Source organism: Haliotis rubra, unplaced genomic scaffold, assembly GCF_003918875.1.
Source record: "Haliotis rubra isolate DU_JTF1 unplaced genomic scaffold, ASM391887v1 Scf458, whole genome shotgun sequence".
NCBI lineage: Eukaryota > Metazoa > Mollusca > Gastropoda > Lepetellida > Haliotidae > Haliotis > Haliotis rubra.
In genome coordinates, this window is record NW_025767144.1 from 741,976 (window position 1) to 765,898 (window position 23,923).

General features: G+C 40.1%; 3 protein-coding genes across 5 annotated transcripts in view; 2 read left to right on the top strand and 1 right to left on the bottom strand.

Annotated features, from left to right (window-relative positions):
- LOC124290129 (ankyrin repeat domain-containing protein 17-like) overlaps nt 1-23,923 on the top strand; it is a 436,224-nt gene that overhangs the window by 288,033 nt on the left and 124,268 nt on the right. The gene's annotated exons all lie outside the window — the stretch shown is intronic.
- LOC124290133 (ankyrin repeat-containing protein DDB_G0279043-like) lies at nt 5,822-7,141 on the top strand. The gene is made up of 2 exons (XM_046726827.1): nt 5,822-5,873; nt 6,593-7,141. Exon 2 carries the CDS (start codon nt 6,658-6,660, stop codon nt 7,000-7,002), a length of 345 nt encoding a protein of 114 aa, XP_046582783.1. The 5' UTR covers nt 5,822-5,873; nt 6,593-6,657; the 3' UTR covers nt 7,003-7,141.
- The window catches only part of LOC124290131 (keratin-associated protein 10-6-like), an 87,498-nt gene continuing 79,558 nt past the window's right edge, over nt 15,984-23,923 (bottom strand). The window contains exon 6 of the mRNA XM_046726825.1: nt 15,984-16,032. Coding sequence (XP_046582781.1) covers nt 16,013-16,032 — 20 coding nt within the window. The 3' untranslated portion in view covers nt 15,984-16,012. The remainder of the gene's footprint in view (nt 16,033-23,923) is intronic.

Sequence of the window (23,923 nt, forward strand, 5' to 3'; positions counted from 1 at the left end):
TCAGGTAAATATTCCTCTGTATACTCAACATGTCAGGTAAATACACCTCTGTATACTCAACATGTCAGGTAAATACTCCTCTGTATACTCAACATGTCAGGTAAATACACCTCTGTATACTCAACATGTCAGGTAAATATTCCTCTGTATACTCAACATGTCAGGTAAATACACCTCTGTATGCTCAACATGTCAGGTAAATATTCCTCTGTATACTCAACATGTCAGGTAAATACTCCTCTGTATACTCAACATGTCAGGTAAATACTCCTCTGTACTCAACATGTCAGGTAAATATTCCTCTGTATACTCAACATGTCAGGTAAATACTCCTCTGTATACTCAACATGTCAGGTAAATACTCCTCTGTATACTCAACATGACAGGTAAATACTCCTCTGTATACTCAACATGACAGGTAAATACACCTCTGTATACTCAACATGTCAGGTAAATACTCCTCTGTATACTCAACATGTCAGGTAAATACTCCTCTGTATACTCAACATGTCAGGTAAATACTCCTCTGTATACTCAACATGTCAGGTAAATACTCCTCTGTATACTCAACATGTCAGGTAAATACTCCTCTGTATACTCAACATGTCAGGTAAATACTCCTCTGTATACTCAACATGTCAGGTAAATACTCCTCTGTATACTCAACATGACAGGTAAATACTCCTCTGTATACTCAACATGACAGGTAAATACTTCCTCTGTATACTCTCAACATGTCAGGTAAATACACCTCTGTATACTCAACATGTCAGGTAAAATACTCCTCCTCTGTATACTCAACATGTCAGGTAAATATTCCTCTGTATACTCAACATGTCAGGTAAATACTCCTCTGTATATACATGTCAGGTAAATACTCCTCTGAACATGTCAGGTAAATACACCTCTGTATACTCAACATGTCAGGTAAATATTCCTCTGTATACTCAACATGTCAGGTAAATACTCCTCTGTATACTCAACATGTCAGGTAAATAACTCCTCTGTATACTCAACATGTCAGGTAAATACACCTCTGTATGCTCAACATGTCAGGTAAATATTCCTCTGTGTACTCAACATGTCAGGTAAATATTCCTCTGTGTACTCAACATGTCAGGTAAAACACCTCTGTATGCTCAACATGTCAGGTAAATATTCCTCTGTGTACTCAACATGTCAGGTAAAACACCTCTGTATGCTCAACATGTCAGGTAAATATTCCTCTGTAAACTCAATATGACAGGTAAATACACCTCTGTATACTCAACATGACAGGTAAATACACCTCTGTATACTCAACATGTCAGGTAAATATTCCTCTGTATACTCAACATGTCAGGTAAATATTCCTCTGTATACTCAACATGTCAGGTAAATACACCTCTGTATACTCAACATGTCAGGTAAATACACCTCTGTATACTCAACATGTCAGGTAAATATTCCTCTGTATACTCAACATGTCAGGTAAAACACCTCTGTATGCTCAACATGTCAGGTAAATATTCCTCTGTATACTCAACATGACAGGTAAAACACCTCTGTATACCTCAACATGACAGGTTAATATTCCTCTGTATACTCAACATGACAGGTAAAACACCTCTGTATACTCAACATGTCAGGTAAATATTCCTCTGTATACTCAACATGACAGGTAAAACACCTCTGTATACTCAACATGACAGGTAAAACACCTCTGTATACTCAACATGTCAGGTAAATATTCCTCTGTATACTCAACATGACAGGTAAATACACCTCTGTATACTCAACATGACAGGTTAATATTCCTCTGTATACTCAACATGTCAGGTAAATATTCCTCTGTGTACTCAACATGTCAGGTAAAACACCTCTGTATACTCAACATGTCAGGTAAATATTCCTCTGTATACTCAACATGACAGGTAAATACTCCTCTGTATACTCAACATGACAGGTAAATACACTCTGTATACTCAATATGACAGGTACTCTGTATGTCAGGTAAATATTCCTCTGTGTACTCAACATGTCAGGTAAATACACCTCTGTATACTCAACATGTCAGGTAAATATTCCTCTGTATACTCAACATGACAGGTAAAAACACCTCTGTATACTCAACATGACAGGTTAATATTCCTCTGTATACTCAACATGACAGGTAAAACACCTCTGTATACTCAACATGTCAGGTAAATATTCCTCTGTGTACTCAACATGACAGGTAAAACACCTCTGTATACTCAACATGACAGGTAAAACACCTCTGTATACTCAACATGTCAGGTAAATATTCCTCTGTATACTCAACATGACAGGTAAAACACCTCTGTATACTCAACATGACAGGTTAATATTCCTCTGTATACTCAACATGACAGGTAAAACACCTCTGTATACTCAAGATGTCAGGTGAATATTCCTCAGTATACTCAACATGACAGGTAAGTACTGCCCTGTGTACTCAACCTGTCAAATTATGCATCATATACTCATCGTGTCAGGTAAATATTCCTCTTTATACTCAACATGTCATGTAAATATTCCTCTTTATACTCAACATGACAAGTAAAGACACCCCTGTATACTCAACATGACAGGTAAATACTCAACCAGTCAAATTATGCATCATGTACTCAACCAGTCGCTCTAACCTTGTATCATTACAGGTACAGGAACCTCAGGATGTAGTGCAAGAGAAAACCACCCAGGACAAACACGGAAGGGAAGGAGGAAAGAAAGGTTTGTTCTCTATAACCTGTTGAGAACATTATTCTCTGGTTAAATTGAACGTTTACCCAGTATCGTGTGGTCTTGCTTTAATACTGTAGTTTATGTAGCCACATAGGCTTACTGGTGTAAGGGAGGTAACTCTATACGGGAGAATATGTTTGCTGGTGAGGGGGCAAGCCTTATGCTCTGGCTTGTTCACCTTCCTTTTTACACCATCCCACCCACCACAGGGCGAACATACAATAGCATCTCATGTATGGCGAATGTGTGGTGTTTCAATGAAAACGTTCTCCATGATATTTTAAAGGTATTTCAATATGGGGCTACTGTGAGCGCGTGGTAAACTGTTACTTTCTCCACCTATCGAATACTCAACACAAAGAGGCATAACTCTGTTAAAGAGACATCTGTTGATGTGCATTCGTGACCCACTCGTGTTATTTCCATTCGTCACCACTCGTCCCTTTCCGTAACCTCCAAGAAGACTCGTCCCCTATCGATGAAAGTTTTGTGCGGAAATCCGACAAACCAATCAAAACGCATGGCAGGATTGAGGTACTTGAAATATCCCGAGTACTTAAATCGGTCATGTCATGTTGTAATTGTTTAAAAAATCTGATAAAATATAAATCTCATGTATAAGAAAATAGTTAACAAAACTGTGTTCCCTAATTTGATTTTTTTAGTAAGGATAGGACCACGAACGACGACTGATTCAAATACGGTATTTCCTCTAATAAGCGCCGGAGCTCTAATAAGCGCCTAGGGTAAAACAACTCACTAACAATATTACGGTAATGACACCCAGTAAGCACAAAAGCGCCCGGCCTCCAATAAGCGCCGGGTCTGGAAGTCCGTTGAAAATTAAGCACCCGGGCACTTATTAGAGGAAATACGGTACACACGTGCATTTGGATCCAAAATGAATGTTTTTCTGACGATCTGACGGGCTTGCTTTGGAGATTTACGTAAGCTTTCGGACATTTGTGGGTAATGTAATAAATAGCTACGAGTTTCAAAACAGTATATTTATGCATAACTAATCAACTTTAATTTTAAACACCGTGCATACTTTTCACTTCATTTGGGATATTTTAGTCTGACGTTTCTTGGGGTTCTTCATATTGTTTTAGCATATTCTATTCAAATTCCACTGGTACACTAAATCATGACTGTTCTCTCTACGAGCCCTTCAGATTGAGATATGTTTTAAAGTAATTTTTATGTCTCTATTTTGATACTTATAAAAACATGTTAATACTTTCAACTTGTTTCTCTATTGTGGAACTTTCAAATACACGTTTTAGCTTGTTTAAAACAGTTCCGACGTTTATGTACACCAATAAATCCTTCCAGAGGATCACGAGCCGGTATTCGGCTGGTCCCGGAATAACCAAGTGGGTCACGAATGTAGCTGCTTTTAAAAGATTTTAACTTGTTTTAAACAATACAACAACTTCCTAAATGACAGTTAGTCCCCCCGTTGACATTCAGACATAATTTCTGAACCTGTTTCTTTACGACAATAACAATGCGATACCCTTCTTTCTCACCCAGCCAGTGTTGGGCCACACAGCACTGTTACCAGTTTGAATTGCTCATTGTGATGAACAGCGGAGTGCCTAACTCTGAGGGTGTGGGTTCGAATCCCGGATGGGACTCAACCCAAAAAGTACTAGAATTTGTACTTTACTAAGAAAGTGTAATCCCAAATGTTGCGGAGTTACACTTTCAGTCTTGGGAACTACCTTGACTGTTATATGATATTGATAATATTAAGGGGAAAAGTCAAGACATCTTTTCACTTTTCTTTGTCAATACTGAGGTAATTATATATTTTGCGGATAGTAACTTTGATCGACTGGCCAAGGCTCAGAGATTGACTGGCAAACGCAAACGCAATAATGTTGGTCTCGTCGCCATATATGGCTGAGATAATGCCGATGCGAAGTTAGATTTGAACTTATAATTACTACCACGTGCATTTCATATTCAACTCACGGTTTTGTTTCCGTTTATAACTGAAGCAATAAATATCAACACCTAATAACAATAGATCTAATAACAATTATAACCAGATATATGTACATGAATTCGTAGTCAGTAAATTAATAAAATTGTACTGTCATTGAAAAATGTCTGTAGTCCTCAGAGTAATTTCTTTATTAAAACGTTAGTTCAATCCAACAACGATTGTAACAAGCCTTGTCGTTTTTCGTCAGTCACAAATAAGATTAAAACGAACAAAGAGCTGCTCGCTGGCCACTGCCGCGAAACTGCATGGTCAACGTATGGGTAGTTGCATACTAATCTCGTACGTCACACGAGTGTCGTGTCGCGTTGACCTGTGTCGTAACGACTTGACCTGAGATTATAACGATTTGATTGGATAACCGATGACCTCTTGATTAGGTCACATTCTGACGTAACTATTTTTTCATTCTTACCAAACACGTGAATTCATTCATTCTACAACTTAAATGCATTGTGGGAATGTAAACATTGCGAACGTTGCCGTGTCACTGTTTAATTGTGAGTCGAACTGAGACATTATATCCGTCGAAAAACATAAACACAATGTTCCACCAGTGATGTTAGCCGAATGAAGCAACTGCAAACCAAGCAACGGGGTGCTACGGGGTAGTTTACTGTAGTTTTCGCTCGGTCAGATAACATAGGAAGGACACCCGTTTCGTATAATTCTTATGTCAAGAGGCCGAGTGTAGTATTCTCTATCTATCTACCAAGTTAGTTCATGTTGTGACGTCATATATCTAGCAATGGGTCATACCAGGCCAGGTTTTCGGAGAGGCAGAAGTGCGGGGAATGTGAATCTGGTATGAGATGTAATGTCAGGGTAAGTAAACTGAAAATGTGGAGGTAGTCATCATAAATGTGGTTTTTGGTTTGTTTGTATTGAGCAATATTTGTTCAGTATCCAAATTACTAGGTCACCTTAGGTTATTTGTAAGTATTTCGGCAAATGTGTATGTTTACCACCCTGGCTGCCGAGTCTATTATTCCCAGGCACATTTGTTGTCTACTAAATAATGAACGTTGTGAAGGAACTCAGTCACGTACTGGAATGTCTCGCCAGTCTCAACACTTGTATCACAGATCAGGATAAGGTATTGTTCCACGTCAAGGAGGTGAGAGAAGTAGGCATGACTGTGGTACTGGAATGTCACGCCAGTGTCAACACTTGTATCACAGATCAGGATAAGTTATTGTTGCACGTCAAGGAGGTGAGAGAAGTAGGCAGGACTGTGGTACTGGAATGTCACGCCAGTGTCAACACTTGTATCACAGATCAGGATAAGGTATTGTTCCACGTCAAGGAGGTGAGAGAAGTAGGCAGGACTGTGGTACTGGAATGTCACGCCAGTGTCAACACTTGTATCACAGATCAGGATAAGTTATTGTTGCACGTCAAGGAGGTGAGAGAAGTAGGCAGGACTGTGGTACTGGAATGTCACGCCAGTGTCAACACTTGTATCACAGATCAGGATAAGTTATTGTTGCACGTCAAGGAGGTGAGAGAAGTAGGCAGGACTGTGGTACTGGAATGTCACGCCAGTCTCAACACTTGTATCACAGATCAGGATAAAACGTTGTTGTGAAGGAGTTGAAACAGTAAATACAGAATGTTTTCATTCACGTCTAAACACTGTTATAGACATTAGGTCTGAACAAAATGTTCAGTGTTTTTTCTTGTGTTTTATTGATAGACTGTGACATCACGTGTACAATGTACAAGTATTTCCTGTATTGTACTGATAGAGACATCACGTGTAAAATGTACAAGTATTGCTGTATTGTATTGATAGACAGTGACACCACGTGTACAATGTACAAGTTTCTGTTACAGTGACACAGAAAGACTCCAACCCCCGCCATGTCGCCGCCCTCCTTGCTGCCTGCCGTAATGGGAACATGGCCGAGGTGAAGCGTATCCTGGATCTCGGTCAGGTGGACATCAACTGTAGGGGAGAGTGGAGCCAGACACCGGTGATGGAGGCAGCAGAGCGGGGACACAGAGAGGTGGTGGAGCTGCTACTGAGTAGAGGGGCTGATGTGTCACTGGTGGACGTGGTCGGTTACAACACCCTTTACTTGGCCTGTAGTGGAGGAGACGTGGGGACGGTGGAGGTGATTCTGTCCCAGGACGGGGTGGACGTAAACGCCAGGAACAACGACGGGAAGACAGCGGCCGACGTGGCGAGAGACCGGGGACATCATCAACTGGTGGATCTCCTGGAGTCACGTGCTGCTCGGTGATGTCGTGTGGTGTAGACAGTGATGGTGCTCTTACTGACACTGACGTGGTGCGTGCCGTTCACGTCGTCGTGTTTACATTGTGGAACCAAGGTTAGAATTATTGTTGAGTTAGAGGAGAAATAAAACTTGTTGAAAACATTTTCAGACATTTTGTCATTTGTTTTCATGTGGATGTTTTCATGATCAGATAAGAAGATTGTTGACTGAGTGCAATATTTATATACAACATGAAAGTTGACATAGTGGCGGACATTTATATGTGATTTATGTGACAACCTGAGTCACAGATATGTGGCAAACAGACAACAAACTGTTTGTTTACATCTCGATCCACTCTGAGGCCATGTTCGCCCAGCTGACGGGGCGCCAAATGTACAGTGACGGTGACGTCACAATGCCTATGACGTCATGGCTGTGTTACCCAGCTGCCAGACAGGGATACGGGAGTTGGTTTTCAGTTTGTTACAATGAACATAATTTTATTTCTCCTAATGTTGTTTTCTTGATTTGTGGCATCAAGTTAGACAAAGAACATCCGTCTATATATATTTACAATCTGGTTAGTGCAAGTGTGTGGTCAACCGCACCTTCAGCGTAGGAGACTTGTATATGTGAGCAGTTACACCGGCGACGGAGTTGGACAGGTCGCACATCGGGTTTTCCATTCACACCTCAATGAACCGGGGAAAAACACAGTTATATTGAACTTGTCTAACTTGGTAATTAATTTCTGATCCACATGGAATCTGCGTTATCAAGAAAATGCATATCATACAATATTTAACACACCAGAGAACATATATAGTGTTATACAGACGTATCTTGTTTACGTCAGCTGGCTGTCTACCGCTCAGTGCCGCACTGTGATGACGTCGGTTTCAAATATGTATACATTGTATACAATGTTACAACGGTCTTATATCTTCACAGTGTAACTAAATTGCATAACATTCAACTTGAGTTGATTATTTTAAACAGCGTCTTTTCAAACGTAAATTGCCTGCCTTTAAATTTGATGCTATTACTTTTTCTGCTTTTAAATGACAATGTAATGAATATATGTTTTTGAAATAAAACTCATACCGAGTATGCACTTACAATGTTTATTTATGCAAACTTGTTCTCGTCACTATATTGCTGGAATAATGCCGATTTGACGCAAAACCCAACTCAACTCAACTTTTCAAACGTATATCCTCCTTGCCTTGCCTTGCCTTGCCTTGTTATCGGTGAAAGCGTCGGTTTGCTACTTGTCCACATAAATCATTATATCGAAACCTTCGATGTGGCTAGTAAGCTCCTTGGTTTGAAATCTTGATGTCCAACAATTCATATCACTGTATAAAGTACATTTCATTGCGATAACAGATAGATGCCATCCACGTCAAAATGAAGGGTCACTGAAAATTGTCGGTGAGTTAGATTTCCCTCCCAACCAATCCTGCTGAAATAGTCAGTGTATTTGACGTCAATACCACATGTTTAAGATTAGTTCATGCGCAGTCTGTCTTCAAAGTAACGTTACACAGAACAGTTTAGATCAAACATCTGGTTGAAAATCCTGATCCTCCTATCTGGTTATGGCCTGAAAACCAGTTGTAAGATGAATCAGTTTCTACAAGCAAATCAGTCGGGGTACATGGCCCCAGTCAGTCTCCGCATACATGTAGCTAAGATACACTGACCTGAACGCTATGTATCTTAGCTACATACCTGTTGATTATAAACTCATACATATGACGGCCCTGTTATTCCTTGTGCCATAGCGACTGATTCAGGACAGCTATTGTCCGGATACACATTTATTTCCAAACACACCCAATTATTTATTTGATGCTAATCGCCATTCTCAATCCTCATCTTCACTATCAACCCGTGCCACTCATCAGTGAGTGTTGTTTATAGGCCAAGTTTTTGCCTGAAAATTAACCTTTTTGTCTTGCACTTTTTCTGCATAAAAAGTGTTTGTCAAGCAGTCTCAAAGCCGAAACAGTACAGATATCATAAGTAACTATTTAGGACATTTGTAGCCTGAACTGGTTGTAAGGGTTAAGGTGCGAAGATTCGGTTTTTATGGCTGTAGAAAGAACTCGGGGTGTGCAGGGTGGGTCAGATAGAACGACGACGAAGCCGGAGTTCTATCTGGCCCACCCTGCACACTCCGAGTTCTTTCTACAGCCATAAAGAACGAATCTTCGTACCTTAACTGTCTTATAAAACGAATATTAACACCAAAGTAACATTAAACATGTTATCCGTTCAATATATATGAATCATTTCAAACACCTAGCATACCCCGTAGATAGTTGACTGACCCATTGTCACGTGCTCCCACAGCCTATAAAGCGCGCATTTCACGCGCGCGCCGCTCACACGTGCACTGACTAGCGAACATGATGGACAGCGACGATGGTCTGTTTTTGACACAGAGTCGATTTTCTCAGGAAGAACTTGATGTAAGTGTGGATGAAGCACGAAAATATTTACCAGAAACATTTGACAAAGAAACAATTCAAGAAAAAGTAAACAATGCAGTTCCAACAAACACTAAATATAAAAACGAGTGGGCAGTATCGAGCTTTCGAAAATGGCAAAATGATAGACTACTTCTTTCTATCGCTGATAACCTTGTTCTGTCGACGGAATGCTTACTTAACAACACAATTTTGAACATGGATTTCGATACTTTACACGAAGCTCTGCAGTGTTTTGTATTTGAAGCTAGAAAGGAAGATGGCACTAAGTACAAATCGCAATCTCTATGGTTTGGTCTGTGGAATACAGGGGTATTTGAGGCGAATGGGCAAATTGATCAATCTATTTGAGGATGAGGCCTTTCAAGGGACTGTTGGGGCGCTTGATGCCGCTATGAAGGAACTTGCTTCTACAGGGTATGAACGCGGGAACAGTGCCAGCCCACACCATCGACGAGGAAGAAACGCTATGGGAAAAAGGTATTCTTGGCGACTCAAACCCAGAGCAGTTTAGACAACCAGCAGAACAAGAACCGCTGTTATGTGCACCTTTGGGAGAAGTATACCTCATTATGGTAAGTGTTTAATGTAATATTGAAGCTACAAATTGAATTTTAATTCAAGAGCTGATTGATGTAAAACTTGGATATTTATTAAGTTTTGTTTTACAATGTTCATAATTCATTGTATCGGTCTTTTAAATGTTTAATAAACATTCAAATCCAATTTTTAACAAAAAAATGCATTTAGAATGTTGACGGTATCATCTTTATATATCGGTCTACAAAAGCTTACACAACTTAAAATCTTTTTTAACAAAAAATCAGCATTGTTTTCAAGAAATGCCACATTATCTTATGTTTCAGCCGGAAAACCTGCAAACAGGATGCTTTCTACCTCGCTCCCCTCAAGATTGTCAAGTCTGACTGCTGGTTTATGGCGTCTCCAGTTGGTATCAACGCTCTCAAAACCGCGGTTAAAAGGATGTGCGAGAAAGCGGGAATAGCAGGGGGAAAAACAACCATTCTTTGTGGGTATCGGATGCGACGCAAAAGTTGACGAACGGCTCATATGCGAACACAGGTAATACTATTTAACAGAATAGCATAATTAATTTACGCTTTACCTGATATGTAACGTTTGGGAAATAACATGTAAGTTTTTGCTATTACTATTCAGAACCCAGTTTGCGCTGCGCACAATGTTTCTTTCACTAGTTCATTACATTAGAAGGCGCTTTTTTGCATGGCCGACAGACAATATGCTGTGGCAGTGTTACTTTTCTCCGGTGCTAGGAACGTTAGGGAATTCACTAGTCTATTTTCAAAGGATATAATTAAATGTATTTTCACTTCCTATATAGGCAATCTTTGCAGAGTACAGGTATTTCATAAAACTGTCAGGAGTTTGCTTTTTGTTGAGTATTTTACTAGCTCTTCACTTAATATGGCTGTCCGATTCACATGTAAGCACGGTCTATGCAAGAGTATCTTCCCTGTGAAAGTTATGTGTGTGTTTTTTCAAAACATACAAATCATAATGTAAACTTATCTCTTTTAACGGGCCACCAAAGTTCGGCTGTAAGATCTTACAAAAGAACAAGTACAGAAATGCAAGCAAGCATATCTGATGTTCTCTATTGTAAAACGTCCAAGGCTGCGATGGGAGAAATGGCGACGGCTCAAAGGATGGTGGTGGCGACGGCAGGAAAGATGGTAACAACGGTGGCGACGGCAGGAAAGATGGTAACAACGGTGGCGACGGCAGGAGAGATGGCGACAACGGTGGCGACGGCAGGAAAGATGGCCACAACGGTGGCGACGGCAGGAAAGATGGTAACAACGGTGGCGACGGCAGGAAGGAAGGAGACAAGCGTTTCTTTTCGTTTTCTTTCAATTTTTCTTTGTGAAATTATTTGGAGAAATATAAAAAACCCACTTGAGTTGAGTTCTATTTTCAGTCAATACAATTTTGTTAACTATCATTAGATGTCTTGATGTAAAGTGATAATTCTGTTTTAAGGTCTATCTGCCGTAGATGTATTTGATAACATTAAAACAACTGTTCTTTATGCCCGTTCTATCTGCGGTAGAAAGCACTAGCCATAAATAGAAATATCACTTTACACTAGGCAATGGAGTATAATGGTCTCGCCCAGTTCGTTCTTGCTGGGGGCGGTGGGGTAGCCTAGTGGTTAAAGCGTTGGCTCGTCACGCCGAAGACCATGGTTCGAATCCCCACATGGGTACAATGTGTGAAACCCATATCTGGTGTCCCCCGCCGTGATGTTATGGAATATTACTAAAAGCGGCGTAAAACCAAAACTCAGTCAGTCAGTCGGTCTTACTGGCTGGTTTTGGTATAGTGCAAAACAATGGAGTGACGTCACATGATTTTTATAAGTCCCTTAGTCGTGTCTGAAACAACCTCACGTTTAAGGTAGATTATGTTGTATTTGTACATCGTTGTCTCTTCGTCTGTCCAGTGTGGTGGTCTTTAACTATATATAGTCTCTCTTCACCTACGATTTGGACCCTTGTTATGGTTGAGAGGTCCTGTGGCTTTTGTTCAAGCAGAAAGTCCCACAGACGCGAGATAGTAGCCCCAAAGGCTTGAATTCTTGTACCACACCTGAGTGTCGGTTCCTTTGATCTTACCCGTGGTGTATGTGCTGGAAGACAACAGTTTTGTCTTGAAGGCAGATTTCGTCTGCCATTGGCTCCTAAAAGCCACGCCCCACGGCAAGAGGACTGAACTCAACATTGTTCAACATCGTACACAATTTATATCAGTCAAGGTCTGCAACAAGGAAATGTAACTTCTACAGTTTTAATGGTTTCAAATGAATTTACAAGCTGAAATTGACCAACTCTTTTATTTATGAGAACAAAATGCTGTAATAAATGAAAAGGAATTAAACGTATACATGTACTTTATATGTACTTTGAAATTTACACAATAATGAAAGTTATAGTTCCAAAAATGTTTTCAGATTTAGATTAATTATTGTAGAAAACACAGTTATTATAAATAGCACTCATTGTGCTAACTAGACTGAGAATGAAACGGTCGTTAAAACTTTAAAATTTTCCCGCTTCCCATACATAATTGGCATGGTACAAGTCAGTTAGCTCATCCAATCCTCGATCTGTGCTCGGAAACACCACAGTTTTGCCGGAGTTGATTGACAGGTGTTGAAGCTGGAGCAAAGCTCTCGCGTCTCCTCGCGTCTCGTTTCAACTCCGGCAAAACGGTGGTGTATACGAGCACAAGCTCTCGCGTCTCCCACCTGTCAATCAACTCCGGCAAAACGGTGGTGTATACGAGCACAAGCTCTCGCGTCTCCCACCTGTCAATCAACTCCCGCAAAACTGTGGTGTATACGAGCACAGATCTCGGTTTGAAATGATCTAACTAATACTTAGAACATTGTTCAACGTGAAGGGCAAGTTAACTATTGAAAAGCCGAAGTCATCCATCATGTCGCACAGTGTTACAAGAAGTTGGTTTGGGTTGTTTTTTTTACTTTAAATGTTTGTCAAGGATGTATATTTGAAACACTCGAAGCGGGGTTTCACTGGTCGGGTGGGTAAATCAGTAAAAGAGAACTGACGGTGGTAATAAACGGTGTCAGGTCATCACTTTCCCTGAACCTAAAGTGAGCGCTCTGGCCAAATCGTCTTGTGTCGATGTTGGAAATGATAAAGAACGTAAAGAACGGCAAGACATGGGGATGCCTACTCCTCACGTAAATTTCTTACCTCAAGTTAATTTCTTAACTTACTTAAACAGTACCAAATAAGAAGCCAAATGCAATGTGTGAACTATTTTCTCAATTGAGTACAGATTCGATAACTATTTTGTTGAGTCATATCGGGATTCGAACCCGCACTGTCAGAGCGAGACACCTGATGGCTAGCACACAACGTCAGCGATCTAACCCACTTAGCCACCAACGGTTCCTGTCAAATGGAAATCTGACAACTCGTAGTCTTTATCACATACTCTGTGTACACCTCCAACATTTCACGTATTGTGTCTCAGTGAACTTCAAATGGCGTATATTTTCATTGTTGACAAATTGTCCTTCATAATTATATCTATGAAATTGTGTCAGTAGTAGCTTACAGTGGTGTACAAAACTGAAAAAAAATAATACTTTGACCCGAATTTAGGGTCTTTACTGAGATTACAAAACATCAAGCAGATTCATGGAGTTTTCAGAATCCTCATGACATAAACTCCATTTGTATCAAAGACTTTAGGTGAATACTAATGTCAACTAGTCGCTCTTCATCTCGTGGCAGCTACTAGGGTAGCCTAGTGGTTAAAGCGGTTGCTCGTCACTTGTATCAAAGACTTTCGGTGAATACTAATGTCAACTATTCGCTCTTCGTGTCGTGGAAGCTACTAAGGTAGCCTAGTGGTTAAAGCGGTTGCTCGTCACTTGTATCAAAGACTTTCGGTGAATACTAATGTCAACTACTCGCACTTCGTGCCGTGGCAGCTACTGGGGTAGCACAGTGGTTAAAGCGGTTGCTCGTCACTTGTATCAAAGACTTTCGGTGAATACTAATGTCAACTACTCGCACTTCGTGCCGTGGCAGCTACTGGGGTAGCATAGTGGTTAAAGCGGTTGCTCGTCACTTGTATCAAAGACTTTCGGTGAATACTAATGTCAACTACTCGCACTTCGTGTCGTGGCAGTTACTAGGGTAGCCTAGTGGTTAAAGCGGTTGCTCGTCACTTGTATCAAAGACTTTCGGTGAATGCTAATGTCAACTACTCGCACTTCGTGTCGTGGCAGTTACTAGGGTAGCCTAGTGGTTAAAGCGTTGCTCGTCACTTGTATCAAAGACTTTCTGTGAATACTAATGTCAACTAGTAGCTCTTCGTGCCGTGGCAGCTACTAGAGTAGCCTAGTGGTTAAAGCGGTTGCTCGTCACTTGTATCAAAGACTTTCGATGAATGCTAATGTCAACTACTCGCACTACATGCCGTGGCAGCTACTAGGGTAGCCTAGTGGTTAAAGCGGTTGCTCGTCACGCCGAAGACGCGGGTTCGATTCCTAATATGGGTACAATGTGTGAGCCCATATCTGGTTTCCTCCGCCGTGATATATCTGGAATATTGTTGAAATCGGCGTAAACCTAAACTCACTCACTCATGACAGCACATTAGAGTCATTCTGTTGTCTGTCTCCAGATTCTATTCATTACATTAATTTACAGAATATGATAAACTGTTCCGTAAAAGTGTTGAACGTTTCTCGTGAATCTTTGTAACGTTTAAACACTTTTTGAAAGGCTATGTTGCTTTACAAAATAGAGCATCTCTATCGCCTTCTGAAACAGTGTCCTGGTTTGATGATGTTGCCTACTAAATATGTCAGAGTCTTGAATGAAATTAATACTTCCAGTAATACTGCAATGAATGTAGCTATTTCTCTTCATTAGTATGCAATGAATGATGCAAAAAGATAGCTTTTTATATATGGAACTAAATGTATATATTAGACTAAGGATGTAAGATTTGTCCAAACACTAAATTTTTATTGTTTGAATAATATTTACACAAGAAATTGACACATTTAGTGCAGTACACTATATTCTAAAACTTTACACAAGCGTTAGAAGATCAAACGTAGCCATAACTGCAACTACTTTAGTTCCTATGATGTACAATATTCAATGCATTTGGACTAATATTGCAGTTTCATATGAACAGGTTAATGAAAGGCGATTTAATTCAACCTTACAAAGATGATAAATGACCAGTTGTGCGATGGGTTTGCTTGGTGTCCTGACATGAAGATTGTTTACAGTAGATGATATTTTGGTGACACCTTATGCGTGAATCAATGTATTACAGACTATATACCTGTGTGGTATGCTTGTTGTCCTGACATTAAGATTGTTTACAGTAGATGATATTTGGGTGACGGTATATGCGTGTATCCATATATTACAGACTATAGACCTGTGTGGTATGCTTGGTGTCCTGACATGAAGATTGTTTACAGTAGATGATAGGTTTGTGACGGTATATGCGCGTATCAATATATTACAGACTATATACCTGTGTGGTATGCTTGGTGTCCTGACATTAAGATTGTTTACAGTAGATGATATTTTGGTGACGGTATATGCGTGTATCCATATATTACATACTATAGACCTGTGTGGTATGCTTGGTGTCCTGACATGAAGATTGTTTACAGTAGACGATATTTTGGTGACGGTATATGCGTGTATCCATATATTACAGACTATAGACCTGTGTGGTATGCTTGGTGTCCTGACATGAAGATTGTTTACAGTAGACGATATTTTGGTGACACCATATGCGTGAATCAATGTATTACAGACTATATACCTGTGTGGTATGCTTGTTGTCCTGACATGAAGATTGTTTACAGTAGATGATATTTGGGTGACGGTATATTCGTGAATCAATATATTACAGACTATATACCTGTGTGGTATGCTTGGTTTATTACAAGATGAGGTGTAAAATGGTTCGTCGGCAACACCAATCTATGTAGGACACTTTCCATCTGAAACAGAAGAAAAACACATGTTTCGGGTAATCATTCTTTAAGTAAACGTGGATGGCTTCCTTTTCTCAGACAATAGAGGCAGAAAATCTTGTCTTGTTTGAAAGGACACAATTGCATCCTCGTGTTTGATATTGTGTTGAGGCATTTTCGGTGCTTCCAAACTCGCTTATTTTTAACTAGTAATGTTTTAACCCCCCGAGGGTTTTTTTCAGGTGCACATTTTCATACGGTGTGAAAAGTGAACGTTGTGCGAGATTTGCGCTTGCGTGGTCCTGGATCTGCGTGCGGCTATAAAATAACACAGAAATGTAGAAACTTAGAAATGTTGTTATGCGTTAAAAAACAGTAAATTTCTCCGCTTTTTATCGCACACCGATAAAAGCACTGTGCTACGATTTTTTTAATTTGGCATCTTTACAGAAAATGTGAGCGAAGAAAATACAGCCTGATATCTGAACGACATAGGTGTATATGAAATGGGTTTATGTGCTTATGCATGACTTTATACGCTCAACATTAAAAGTGACTCACAATGAATGTCAAAAATGAATGTTCTTCTATGACGTCAAACGACGACAGAGAGGTCATACACGTATAGTAAGGCGCATAACTCCGCTATGCTTAGCGCTAGGTCAGTGTAACTCAGACAACATGGAGAATTTGTTGTGGATACGGACGTTATATTTTCGGTATTTTCTGTTCACGGTGAACCAAACTATTCAAATTCAAAGTTCCCCAATGTTAGCGGATACGCTTTTGTAGTTTCACAATTTATAAGACAAGATGCTTAACACTAGGTCTATGTTGCTCAGATCACATGGAGAGAATTTGTTCGGTATTTTCTGTTCATGGTGAACCAAACTATTCTAATTCGAAGTTCCCCAATGTGAACGTATACATTATAATACTTCATAGCGGAGTTATGCGCCACGGGTTATGCGCCTTATCATTGCACGTGTATGACCTCTCTGTCGTCGTTTGACGTCATAGAAGAAAATACATTTTTGACATTTATTATGAGTCATTTTAATGTTGAGCGTACAACGTTATGCATAAGCACATAAACCCAATTCCTATACACCTATGTCGTTCAGATATCAGGCTGTATTTTCTTCGCTCACACTTTCTGTAAAGATGCCAAATTAAAAAATCGTAGCACAGTGCTTTTATCGGTGTGCGATAAAAAGCGGAGAAATTTACTGTTCATTAACGCATAACAAAAAATTGGATAACATTTAGAAAGGTCTATTTCTCAAACCGCCGCGGTAGTTGCACTTATATTTATACCAAAGGATAGGAACGTTAATATTCTCCATGTCTGTGTAATTTTATAGCCGTACGCAGATCCAGGACCACGCGAGCGCAATTCTCGCACAACGTTCACTTTTCACACAGTATGAAAATGTGCGCCTAAACAAAACGTCGGCATCCAGGGGGTTAAAACCCAAATCACTCACTCACTTATAATGGGTCTCACATTCGGACACGCATAGTATTAGGAAACGCACTGTTCAACTTGTGAGCTTGGAAACAATTCCTCGTTATAACGCAAAAGTACCAAAAGTTATGCTAAAAGGGCATTATGCAACGAGCATCGACCGCCTTCGGGGTATAACGAGCATCGACCGTTTCCGGGGTATAACAAACAGAGCATCTGCACGGAGAACAGAGGGTCGGGGACTCAGTACGGTTTAAATACAGTAAACATATCGCTTATTGGTACCCTGGTAGGCGCTAGGGGATAAAACTGATCTGCTCGGAGACAGGATGCTGTGTTTCAATCCACAATTGATTCCACTTGTCTCAGACTTGTAACACTGGTGTTAGCTACTCCCTCCTCATGCAACGACACAGCATTCTACTCCATCACTTGTCTGTCTGGAGTGGTAGGGAAGCCAACTGCTTAAAGCGTACCAGCAAATGGTCCTCCCTCCGAAGAAATAATAATAATAATAATAATAGTTCATTTATAAAGCGCATATTTCCATGCACAATGCATGCTCAAAGCGCTTGGAAAAGGTGGGTCCTTAGCGATGTTCGAAATGTTGAAATAGCGAAAAGTGACAACAAAATAATGATCGTTTGTTAAACAACGTTTTTATTCGGGTGTCCAAAATTTTGAGACAAATCATCAGAGTTGGTCTGTCGATTTCATGTGACTGTGCAAAATTTGTTTGTGCTGCAATTGTTAGATTTTGTGTTAGTGAGCAACTCATCGGTCTCAAATGAAATCAAACAGACCACAGTCATGCTGAAGACCCGGGTTCGATTCCCCATCATGGTACAATGTGTGAAGCTCTTTTCTGAAAGTGTTGAGCGTTTCTTATGAATCTTTGTAGCGCTTGTACACTTTAAGGAAGGCTATCTTGGTTTATAATACCCCTTTATCTTATATATAGTCAAGTGTTGAGCGTGTCTTATGAGTCTCTGTTGCGCTTGTACACTTTATGGAAGGCTATCATGGTTTATAATACTCCTTTATCTTATATATAGTCAAGTGTTGAGCGTGTCTTATGAGTCTCTGTTGCGCTTGTACACTTTATGGAAGGCTATCATGGTTTATAATACTCCTTTATCTTATATATAGTCAAGTGTTGAGCGTGTCTTATGAGTCTCTGTTGCGCTTGTACACTTTATGGAAGGCTATCATGGTTTATAATACTCCTTTATCTTATATATAGTCAAGTGTTGAGCGTGGAAGTAAATCTGTTTAGGTAAAATATAGCAAAGTTTTGATCGTGAACATGGAGGTGGGTCCAAATATCGAAATTCTGACCCTAATCATGAAGGTTGGTCCTAAAATCGAAGTTTAGACCTCGTACGTGGAGGTAGGTCCCAATATCCATGTTTGGACCTTAATAGTGAAGGTGGGTCATAAAATCGAAGTTTAGACCTTGAACATGGAGGTGGGTCCCAATATCGATGTTTAGACGTCAGAGGGCGGTGGGGTAGCCTAGTAGTTAAAGCGTTGGCTCGTCACGCCGAAGACCCGGGTTCGAATCCCCACATGGGTACAATGTGTGAAGCCCATTTCTGGTAAAACCAAACTCAGTCAGCCAGTCAGTCTAGACCTTAATCGTGAAGGTGGGTCCTATTATAGTAGTTTTGGTCCTTGGTGGAAAGCCCCAGATACCCCTTGTATCCCAAATGCTTTGAGTTTATGAATCATTACAATGTTCAGAGCGGATACGGAGAAAACGGACCCCAGCGAAAACGGACCCAATAAAAATCGAGAAAACGGCCACCGCGCTGGAGAGAACGGCCTCCGAACAAAGAGAAAATGGCCACCACGCTGGAGAGAAAGGCCTCCAAACAAAGAGAAAACGGCCACCGCGCTGGAGAGAAAGGCCTCCGAACAAAGAGAAAACGGACACCTCGCTGGAGAGAAAGGCCTCCAAGCAAAGAGAAAACGGACACCGCGCTGGAGAGAAAGGCCTCCGAACAAAGAGAAAATGGACACCACGCTGGAGAGAAAGGCCTCCCAACAAAGAGAAAACAGCCACCTCGCTGGAGAGAAAGGCCTCCAAACAAAGAGAAAACGGACACGCGCTGGAGAGAAAGGCCTCCGAACAAAGAGAAAACGGACACCGCGCTGGAGAGAAAGGCCTCCAAACAAAGAGAAAACGGCCTCTGTGCCTTGAGGAAACGTCCAACATAGTTGCACCGAGATCAAAAGAGAATATATAATTATATATCCTTCAATGCGGATAAGCTTTAAATTTAACAATTGATTGATTGGTTTTCATAGTTTCGATATCCATAGCGGTTTAACCTTAGAAGATTGATTGGTTGTTTCGATAGTTACCGGGTACGATGAACAAAACCAATTTGGCTGATTGTAGATTTTACAGGTACGATTAGTTGATAGAGAAAAAAGACGTGAAAGTAGTGTTTATATTGACGAGCGGATTAGTAGTACTGATTCCAACTTCTGTTCTTGTAGTTCTGCGATGGTCCCTTGTAGGGTGATATACCTTCAGTTGTTGGTATTCTATAGCCTGTTTTTATACTGTATTCTCATCTATAGTGTAAAGCATTAAAGGATTTTTAAAGAGGTCACTTCACATTGTTTATTTTCGCTCTTAATGAACCCCTGGGTGTATATAATATCCACAAACTACAGTTAAAAACGGTAACATTTCATTATACAGCTTGTATTAGGAATCTAAAACGCACCTCCCACGAAAGCATTTCGCGATTACGCAAGATAATGAGGTAGATGGTCACGTGGTCGCGTGACGTCATATCGGAGAGACGCTAAGTACTATCAGCACAGGGAAAATACAGTGGTACCGAGCCTGTTCGCTTACTGAGGTCTGCTTCTAGGTTAGCAAATAAATCAATCCACGAAGTCAAACCTGGATTTGGATAACATACTAGATACAGATAATATCACATGCATAGAACCTTTTCAATTTGAAAGTATTTCTAGCGGCAAGACCAACAGGAATATTGACGACGATTCCACCAGTTGACAACATACAGACGTGGGACGATCCCGACTATGTTTTGAATAGACCTACTGCAGACTGGTATACAAGTAACTTGCCTATCACATGTTCATGGAAAACTGATTATAGAAACTGAATTATTTTTTCCGCGTTCAGGGTAAAATTTGCAGTCATGATAATGGCAATGATCAATGTGTTGAGCCTGTCTTCCGGTATACATCGGTATGGGAATGTAAACACTGACATAGTTACGTTGGAGGTTCATGATTTTAGGACGTTTATTAAGTAACTTTCAGCTTTATTTCATAAAATGTGTCTTCTGCTAAATTTGTCCGTAAAGGTTTAAGTATGGAGATAATCTTTTCTATGAAATACGTACCGTTACGGAAGTCGATAAGTTTGATCTACTACTGTATTGGAGAGAAGTACCCTAAATTCGTTAGTGTATGTTTTCGGAGAAGTCGGTGTATCGTCTCTGATATGGTGCATCAAACATCAGTTTTATAACATTTTCAATTTTCATATACGTGCAAAGCATCGGTTATATGTGGTGATACATAGTCATATAAATCTGTGAAATATACATAAACTGTAAAGTGATAAAGACCTATAACCTCCTTAACAGCTGATAATAGATATAATAAATACATATAGATGCACAAAATCCTTATCTTTCTCTGTAACTGTCAGCTAGTGAAAAAGAAAATTCTCCATTGTGTTCTAGTAGTAATGTGTAAAGTGCGATCAGTCCCAAAGAAAGACCAGCGATCAAATCAAGAATTCGAAACCAGCACACAAAAATTAAAGCAAATGATTTATTTGCATACAAACTGTTTATGACAAAATAATGAATACAATGTGTACACCAACATCATAAAGGCAAAGGCTGAGAGGCAAATAGATATGGAGATTAAAAACCAGTATCTTTGCAAACAAGAGTGAGTGAGTGAGTTAATATTTAACGTGACATCGGCAATATTTCAGCCATATCGTGACGAGAACATTTGATATTGAAATAAAACATATGTATGTTATAAAAAAACAGCCGACGAAGGACAGTAAAACAACTAGAATATCACAGTTATGTATGTAAAACTAGTAATTAAATCTAAACCGTTTTAACTATAATGGAAAAACAATACAGTATAAAAATCGCCAATAACTGAAGGTAGATCACCATACCAGGGACCATGGGGACTTACATCACTTTTGCTACCTGCATGGACCTTTGAAAACAAGACTTAGTGTTGACTCATTAGTTAGGGAAAAACATGCAGTAATAGGAACATTTTTTTCAAACTGGAGTGCACCAGTTCAACAAAAATTATTGATTGTCTGAATTATATTTACAATGTGTTGGTTTCTTGTTCACTGGCTTGGCCTCTTGGTTTAGGACTAGGGGTAGCTGATTGTAGATTTGGGGTCTCCAGTCTTGGTCACTTCTAGGGTATTTAGGTTGTTTTCATTGATGTGAAATGCTGTCATGTACATCCTAAAAAATGGCATTAAAGTAACATTTTTACATTTGCCAAAAACAAACCCCACAAAGAAATACATTATCTGAATGAACATATTAACCCGATTTCCCATTTTTGAAAGTGGGTTAAACGTTACAGCTGCCATGATGTTTTTACAAGGGGTCCATAAATACCTAAGTTTAATGGCAGTGTAGAGCAGTCATTTTCGTTTTATCTATTGTACATTGCCTAAATGAGAGAGTGAGTGAGAGTCAAAAATTTAATCATGCCCTAACACACGCGCGCACACGCACACACACACACACGTATGCACACACGCACGCGCGCGCACGCACGCACACACACACACATTCGAATACCATTTTAACATGGTAGGGGACCAGTCCCTGGTGGATAATTATCTGATATAACTCCTTTTTAATTATGTTTAAATAATTATGTGCTCTTTCACCACCGCACCCATATGTTGCAAGTTCTCATTTGTCCATGCCCACCACCATCCCAATCCCTCCACACACCCTCACACCACAACACACCCGTCTCGGGAAATAGATGACTTGGCCCTACTGCAATAACAGTGGCTGTGAAAATATATCTGTGAACGAAAATAGGACTTGAGCGCAAATTATGACGGACCTTTTCATCAACTATTGCTTTATATAGCTAGCTACCTGAGTGTATATGTTGCTGCAAAACAACTACATCTTAGAACTCACCTGCAACCAACGTCGCGTCCGGAATGCAACTCTCTCGGTCTCAGCCCCAAGTTGACATCTCGGCCTCTGTGTTTGTTTGGATTGTCGAAAGGAATGCCCGATATATAGAATCCTTATAACGTTTTTCCTATTCGTATCCATATTTCGTCAGAGGTTAGGTCTCTTTCATAGCACTTCTACGAAAGGTGTAACGAACACAGATGACCGTGCGTGGAGGGGTTCACAAAATCCGCACGACAATAAACAATGTATGCCCTTCCTTTTGTCAAATAGAATTTCTCAGGAAATGTACATCTGTGTTATTTACGCAGTTGGATAATCATCAAAACTGGAAGTGCAGTTGTCAGTTTCCATTACATAATCACAACAACGCTTCATTCAAAATATTGCGCTTCGTGTCACTTTCAACTCGATGGCCTATACAGTACTGAAATGTCAACACACTGAGTGACTCTCTGGTATGACGTCACACCCACAGACGGCGGACTGCTAAAAAAAATATGCATATGAGTGGGCGGGGCTAAAGTAGTTTTAGTTTTGGTGCATATTTATAAGTTTTACGACTATTTTTCGTAAATGGATGGTGCAGATGTGGTATATATTCATGTTTGAATGGCATTATGAAATAAAAATGCATAGTGTTTAACCTTTTTAAAAATTCTTTAAATTTAATTTCTATTTTTAAATTTATATCTGCGATAAACTATGTTCTTTGAGAGGCATTTTAGAAGTTGTGAAGATGAAGGATGTGGCTGATTTACCAAGCGGGTCGAGGAGACGGGCAATGTGTGGACGGTGTTTCTGGAGCAGACTAGTAGGCAGGCCTAGGTGGGGTCTTTGTGTACTTTGATGGTAGCGCGGGCATAGAGTGCACACGCACGCACTAGTTACCTACAATACTAAACTGCAGAGTAGCCTGTGAAACCGGGTGTCTGTATTGTAGAGGGCAGTAAGAAAGAGGGTGTCTCTTTCATTTCCTCCTGCGTCTACGTATGTCCCACATACAGTAGCTACCATCAACACTAAAACTGTAGAGTGACATGTGACACCGGGTGTCTATTGTAGAAGGTAGTAAGAAAGAGGGTGTCTTCCATTTCCTCCTGTGTCTACGTATGTCCCACATACAGTAACTACCATCAACACTAAACTGTAGAGTGACATGTGACACCGGGTGTCTATTGTAGAAGTAGTAAGAAAGAGGGCGTCTTCCATTTCCTCCTGTGTCTACGTATGTCCCACATAC